The sequence below is a fragment of the Acyrthosiphon pisum genome, chromosome A2, assembly GCF_005508785.2.
Source record: "Acyrthosiphon pisum isolate AL4f chromosome A2, pea_aphid_22Mar2018_4r6ur, whole genome shotgun sequence".
Classification (NCBI taxonomy): Eukaryota; Metazoa; Arthropoda; class Insecta; order Hemiptera; family Aphididae; genus Acyrthosiphon; species Acyrthosiphon pisum.
In genome coordinates, this window is record NC_042495.1 from 77,456,632 (window position 1) to 77,464,910 (window position 8,279).

The 8,279-nt window shown below is 28.3% G+C and overlaps 1 protein-coding gene across 2 annotated transcripts in view; it reads left to right on the forward strand.

The window, feature by feature from the left end:
• Positions 1 to 1,095: 1,095 nt before the first annotated feature.
• Positions 1,096 to 8,279, forward strand: part of LOC100159492 — a 27,145-nt gene continuing 19,961 nt past the window's right edge. Inside the window, exons 1-6 of one of the 2 annotated variants that reach the window (XM_016807941.2) lie at positions 1,096 to 1,287; positions 1,481 to 1,665; positions 3,289 to 3,445; positions 3,520 to 3,671; positions 3,828 to 4,011; positions 7,296 to 7,438. In XM_016807941.2, the coding sequence (XP_016663430.1) occupies positions 1,590 to 1,665; positions 3,289 to 3,445; positions 3,520 to 3,671; positions 3,828 to 4,011; positions 7,296 to 7,438 (712 nt within the window). In that variant the 5' untranslated portion in view covers positions 1,096 to 1,287; positions 1,481 to 1,589. Of the gene's footprint in view, positions 1,666 to 3,288; positions 3,446 to 3,519; positions 3,672 to 3,827; positions 4,012 to 7,295; positions 7,439 to 8,279 lie in introns of both variants that reach the window. The other variant, XM_029489566.1, reaches the window with a different exon arrangement.

Consider the following 8,279-nt stretch of genomic DNA (forward strand, 5'->3'; position numbering starts at 1 on the left):
TCTTAAATAAACTACGTTTATTATAATGTTACAGACCAATGGCAACTATTAATAAATAAAAATAAAATTTCCAATTTCTTCTTTAAAATGCGAATTTCAGCAAATCCTTTCTTATTGCACAGTGAAAATATGAGAAAAACTTCTATTCCAAATTTCAAATTCGTACGTTGCGTAGTTTTTGAGTTACAGCGATCAGTTACCAAGTAGTATTTAGATTTTATATGTATAGCAGTGGCGTATTTAGGGGGGTGGCCCCCTAGGCCAGGGCCCATTGTGAAATTGCAGGTTCAATCAAACCATTGCATGTATATTTGCACTGTTAACAGTTTTTCACCATGATTAAGTTAGCCGGTTGATTAAAATCGTTTTTGAGGAATCAACAAGGATATGTTATATTGTCAGTACTTGCTTTGATGACTTATTGACTTTGATGTTAAATTCATAGTAAGATAACATCAAAATATATAAATGACACTGTCATTATTTTTAAAAAAAGAACCAAAAAATTAATTTTACATAGGAATTATAAAATTAAATTGCGCAATTTATATTTGTACTGTATATATTTAAATGTCATAATTATAACCACCCTAAAAAATGTATAATTATGGCCATGTTAGTCGTGCTATGCTTGTCTAGTGATGACTGATAAATCGGCCCATACTGAATATAATTTGTATATACGCCACTGATGTATAGAATATAGATAACTATGATTGCAAGTTATTTTGTTACACACAATGATAAATATAACAAAATGTATTATAGTTATACTAAAGTAACAAAATGTATATTATAGGGGCGCTCGTTCCTCGTGGAAAGTCGTGTAGTCCGTCAACACCCGCGTGTGTGTTTAGTAGCAACTGGCAGCAGTCGTCGTAGTCCGTAGACCACCGTCGCGTCGTCGATATAATTACACTTTTTGCACAGACGATAATATTATAATAATACAAATTATTGTTATTATTATTATTGGGATGCATAGCACAGCGATGGCGACCGAATAGCACACCGCTTGTGACCTTTATCGTCATCGTTATTATTACTATTACTATTATTATTATTATTATTATTATTATTATTATTATTATTCCCAGTACCTATGTAATATGTTGATAATATTATGACGTTATTAATATTTACTAATACGACAATAATATCGCGGACAGCGAAATATTAAAGTTTGTAAACAACGCATATTACCCATCAGTACCTACCACTACAACCACGCTCTCCGTCGTCGGCTGACCGACCACAGTCAACTTGTGCATTATATTATCGTATTTTGTAAGATACTTTAATATAATATGCCAAAGTACAATAATTATCTATTTATAAATTATTTTTTCGATTAAGTTTTTGTACCTTTGACGCAGAAAATAAATCGACCTAAATCGCGACCGCACCATGAAATATACAATGATTGACAATGTTACAATTTTAAATAATATAATATTATGTTATAAAAATTATAATTTAGTTTAGGTGTAATCGTCCTCGAATCAGATTAATTCCGATCCGGTTCACAGCAACAGCTTTTGACAAAATTGCGCAGTGCCCTATTATAATATATTCTTTTTCCGCAAGAAATGTCTTTTAAGCACGAATCGCCACGGTTGTGGAATCACGTCATCGTATATCTCTTATATACCTGCAATTTTTCCAGTAAGTATTATATTACATATTATTTAATTATTACACAATGGAAAAAACCAATACTAATATATAATATTGTGCTTAGCATCGATTGATTTTAAAAATAAGGTGGGTAAGTGGGTTCCACTCTGTTATTGGTACATATTATAATGTGTCGTGTACTCTTGTGAGACACTGTAATGGGTGTGTTAAATTTGAATTAAATGATAAATTATTGCATACGAAAAACTTCTGAGCAAAGATGATCCATCAGCCTATATTACTAAATATTTTTTATGATATTATTGCTATTTAAATAATTTATTTCATTATTAGTATACCTAATACAGCTGTTGTAGGTTGAATTAAATTTTGCCAAAAATATAGGCTGAAAATAAGTCAAACGTCAAATTGTAATGTAATCTAATAAAAAATAATCTATTCTAAAATGTCTAATTGAACGTTACGTGTTTGAATCAAAAAAATATCTACATTTTAGATACATAAATAAATAAATAATATCTAACAAAGTTATTAATTACCTTTTAGAGTTTAAAGGCTTTAGGCTGTAAAGTATCTACAAATATACACAAATTTATGAGAAAACACAATAGAAAATAAAAATACTATTGATCTAATCGAAACTAGGTGTTTTTATTTAATTTGTATAATATTTTTTTATTTTGATAGAGTTTGTTTTCTAAACTACACAATGTTGAAAAATGATATCAAGAGTGTGCAGGGTCTGTTGAACACAGTTTAATCAACACAATTGACATTTAAATCACCACCATATAGCCTTATTGTGTGGTTTATACATATATGATATAATATTTAAAGTATAATGACGTATCACTTTTATGTATGTGTTCAACATTTTAACCTTCAACATACTCGTACTATTAACAACGATGAGCTGTTAAAAAAATTACACATGGATTTGGCATATCATATTTGAATTTTTAAAACGATCCCTGTTTAATCGAGTATATTTTGTGAATGTAGTAGTGCACTAGTGTATCCATAGGTGCAATTTTGGGGGGACTTATATATTAAAATTAGCTCCTCCGAAAATGTGTATTTAAATTGAAGTATTAAATCCTCCATTAATTATCTAATCTACCTACCTAATGTAGTAGGTAAACGTTGTTTGAAGACATTTTTTTCTAAAATTTAAACATGGAATTTGGAAATGAGCCAGTGCACCAACATGATGTTACATTATTATAACATATAAATTATAAATCCCTATATTTTGTTATTTGTTTTAAAACAAATATTTTAAGTTTTATTAATAAATGTATTATAATATATTAAATGTAGGAAAGTGGGTGAGAAAAATATGATTGTGGTATTTTAATTGTGGGTGTGAGGGTGAGCCTCCCATGGGTCTGTTTCATTTAAATATGTTAAGCCCCTCCAAGTTAAAAACTGAAATTGCGCCTATAAGTGTAACTATGTATAATTGTACCTATATAATGTATCGGTGGAGTGTACTAGAGTATAATATACTAGTAGTTGTTTAATTTCACACGAAAAGCGTTGACTTAACCCCTCCTTTTACGCACTCAAATTAAAAATAAACTACTTTAATACAAATATTATACGTAGTTATTTATTTATATTACCTATCTTAATAATTTCTTTATTCAGTTTTAGCGTCAAGTCCAGAATATTTAGGATGTTTTTTGAATGAAGATCTAAATATTTCAAATGGTTTAAATATATCACTCGCTTCTTTGACACCTCAAGAATGTTCAGACGAATGTTACGCAAACAATTACACTTATGCCGCAATTAATAACGAACCGTAAGATAAATTGAACGGTTTTCTTATCTGTCCCGTTTCATATACTATTGTTATTCGTGTGTTTATGCAATAAGATTTTGTCGCTGCACAAATAATTACATGTCTAAATTGACGAAGGAGTTGGATGACGATTGCAATGGTTCGTGCAACGCTGCAAGAAACGGGTCAAACGATAGGTGTCAAATGCATTTTAAAATGTTCAAAACTTATAATACAAGTATAATAGGTACCTATAGTACTTACAGTTATACTTAAGAATTAAGATAGGAACACAGACTGCAGATTACTTAATATACACACAAATACACAATGCTACTAAATATTAGTTATATTTAAATGAGTAAAGTCATGCATATTGCATATATATATATCTAATTTTAAGGTGAGGAGAAATATCCTCAAGCGATCTACCTAGGGTGCTTTGGAGAAAGAATGGGTGACGATAAGAACCGATTGCTGAAATTTCCCCACGAGAGGTATGATGATAACAGTCCGCAAAAATGTTCCGAAGAATGTTTCAAAATCGGATTTCTGTACTCTGGAACCACAAATGGAGAAAAGCAGGGGTAATATATGCCTATATTAATATTTATAAACACGCAATTAATTTATTGTATTTATAATGGGTGTTGAGTTGCCGAGTTGGTACCAATATTTCATTAAAGTAATTATTAAATTATTATGCGACTGATCCGCATTAATTATTGTCCAAATTTATTTCATTAAGGTTATGAGTGTTTTACTTTTTCCTAGCGCAGCATCTGGACGTCTAACGTCAACACCGGTCTGGCACATATTATCGAAAACGTTCCTTAGGTCAATTTTTTTAAAACATTATTTATATGGTTTGAAGTATTTATTATATTATATAGGTAATAGGTATACTACATACTTATAAAAATAAGTCAATTTTTTTATCATATTACGCGATTCTTAAAGGTTTTTAAATTTTTTAGAATAGAAAATTAATGTAGCCAGTTAAATTGAGATCACCCACATACACGAGTAGGTATTTAGTATTTATACATTGCAATGACTATTTAAATTATACCCAGTTAACAATACGAAATTATTTCGTTCAACAGTTCAATTTTTTTTTAGCTTCATGTATAGGTACACTGTTGATATTACTTATATACACATTCATGATATTCATTGTATTAAAATATGTGCTGATCGCTATAGTTCTGATTTTTCCAGCAGAGTATTTAAATTTTATTATAACCAGTTAGTAATAATATTACTATTCGATAGGAACTTTCGGTATTCTGCACGAGAATAATCATTCATCATATGAAAATTATGATGGGTAAAATAAGGAAAAATAATATTTTATTTAGCCATAAAAAAAGCAATAATACATATAAAAATTAAAAACCAATTTTATTGTTATATTCTATGAGTACCTATTATTATAGGATTATAGTTGTTTATGGATTCGACGACTGAAATTATAGTGATCTAAAATTATAGTAAGTTATAGTATAATTAATCGGGAAATAATAGTTGACTCGATAATATATGAACTAAAATTTGGAATATTTATTATAATATGTTTTTTATGGTTGAAACGATTTATAATATATTATATTAATACATATCACAGATGCTTGTCAAATAAACACAATGTTTATTGTTTTTAACACGGAAGAGTTAGGGTTATCAAAAAGAGTGCTCATGTGGCGTCATGAAACACAATAAATAAATTTTTTTGTCAAAATTTTTATTCGGCGTCTATTTAGTATACACTATACACCTAATGTAAATCTACGTGACTGGTGACTGGATGTATAAAAAGTAATTACAATTGTTAGTATATAATATATATTATATATACGTCTCACGTCTGTCGTCTATGGACTCTTACATCGAGTGTTTAAATTATAGTGATGATATGTAGGTATATGCCAAGAATCGAGATGGAATTTATCCCGCGAAATATTCCAAGATTTAGCTATGTGTCTGTTAACCACGAATATAATATTATTTTTGTATACGATTTTCACGCCAATTGTATTATTTAAATTTTTTAAATAGGTACTCAGTGGAATTATTCCGATATTGCGTTGCAGAATATATATTATAGTGCATGTTTGGCGGATCCACAGATGAACTATATTTTTAATGGATAATATGCTAATGTAATTATTTCACAGGAATATTACTATCCGGATGTTTTGAACAATAATATAAAAACCTGTGTAAAAACTATTAAATCCTTATGAGAATAAATTCTAATCGCAACAGTCCTGAAAAAAATGTAGGTGCACGTAGTAATAATTCATAAAAACAATATCCAATATTTAATTACTTAATTTCCACGTGTATTACAAATAATTTGTAAATTAACATCTATGTGTTCACAGCTAGTTGTTTTTATTTTTCTTTCGTTTCGGATTTATAGCCACGCACATGCGTGCAATTATTATTTTCTGTTATACCTAATATAATACAGGTAATACATATAAACTATGTATAATTTCATACAATACCAATATTTTATAATTTATGTAGGTACGTAGGCAATGCCAGATTTAGAGCAGGTGCCGCCGTAGGCCCTTTTAAATATGCCACCCCTAGCCAAAGAAAAAAAAAATGTAGTATTTATTATTAATAAATTTATTTCATTATAAACAAATAAAGTCAGTAGAAATTATAAACAAAATAAGTAATTATAAATTATAATAAATAACAATACATTTTTTTCAATTTCTTACAAAAGTTGCCGGTCTAGGCGTAAATCCAGCCCTGTACGTAGGTCGACGTCGTTCTCAAATACTTAGAATTTAGAATCGAAAAAAAATCGTCAAAATGTCAAATACTACCGAAACCATTTTCTCAATCAAGACATATAATACAAGAATAATAATAATGACATTTCAATTATGACACTATCAAATAAATAAATATTAAATTTCATATTAGTACCTATAAAAAATTCAAAATATTACATATATTTTTTACTACGACCGTATAAATTTAAAATTATAAATACTACAAATCAAAACCAAACTTAAACATTAAACGTGCGAAGCAGAGTATTTATCGCTTTTTATAGAAGGTGGATAACAAATATCATGGTTCACAGACCCAAAAAAAACGCCCACATTTCTAATAATATTAAACAGTACTTTATGTCTTTATGTACCATATATTACTTATGACAATTTTATTTATACGTACCTAGTATCTACTCATTTATTATATTTTAATATTATATCACTACTTAGGTTTAGTATTAACGGATAATTGTTTATGTTTTCTTTAATAAAGTAACTTCATAGGTATGCGTTTTCACAATTTTCAAATGGAAAGATAACGAGATTGCTTTATGACTGGTTTCTCACTGTAGGCACATGATTTCCCAGAATATACTACGGCGTTCTTATAAAAATCAACATCAACTTCCTTGAGTTAACGGGCCAAGAATATAATATTATTATATGGACAGTAAATTTGACTGAAATTTAATCCACTTTTCTTAATATATATTCTTAGTAATAGATAATCAAAACTTTTTGAAGTATAGGTCCATACATTAAAACTAATAATGATGGTAAAAATAGTAAATACAAATATTATTTGATCATTCTTAGCACTGAACTTTTAATAATTTTATTAGTTACCCATTTTGAAATATAATCATTATTATATCTGTTCATCTAATAATCTTATTGTCTGTATAGAATAAGTAGGTATCTATATACTATAAAAAGTATTAAATACTACTTTAAACATAAAATCCAAAGCAATAAGGGTAAATCTATATGCTCAAAATCCACTCTTATAAATATGCCGCTGGACGTACATATACTGAAAATTATTATATTGATTTTCATTTTCATTTTAGAGCTGCTTGTTGGTGTGGCAATCAATATCCCTCAGAAAAATTCAAAATAAGTGACGCGAAATGTAACGCCATCTGTTCGGGCGATTCGTCCAAAAATTGCGGTGGTCTGTGGAGATTAAGCGTTTATTCCACTGGAATCGTCGGTTAGAACATAACCGTCGGCCTAAATCGAAAAGGTCGTAATTATATTGGTTTTCTATTTGGGGATTATGTGTGATTAAGGCGAAGAAAAAAAAAGGCGGGTAAGTCGTGGATGTCGCTCTGCTGTACAGTAGGTTACAAGTGGGTTACTGTAATGGATGGAATTAAATTTGAATCCAATGATATTATATCATTGTATACGAAAAACGATTCTGAACGGAGATGATTTGTCAGTCTAGGATATATTATTTTTAAAGAAAAACTTATGGAGAACCTTGTACCAAATTTTAAAAACTTAGTTATAAAAGAAAAAATTTTTACGATTTTTCAACCACTAAATTACTTGCAAATTTTCGCAATTTTGACATATTTCGTATAAATTTGAACTTTAAATGCTTATAAATAAAAATTGTGACAATGTATTCCTTTTATTTTGCAACTGCTATTGTAAAAATATGTTAGGAGCCTTGTATTAAATTTCCAAATCTTAGAATTAAAAAGAAAAACTTTTATGAATTTCTGTCTAAGATAATTTGAACATTGCCGTAATTTTTACGTATTTAGTCAAAATTTGAACTTTAAATGCTTATAAAAAAAAAATCGTGACTATATATTTCTTTTATTTTTCAATTGCTATTGTAAAAATATATTATGAGCCTTGTATTAAATTTTGAAATCTTAGATATAAAAGGAAAATTTTTTATGAATTTCTAGCATAAAATAATTTACGAATTTTCGTGATTTTTACATAATATGTTGTCAAAATTTGAACTTTAAATGCTTATAAATAAAAATTGTGACAATGTATTCCTTTTATTTTGCAACTGCTATTGTAAAATATGT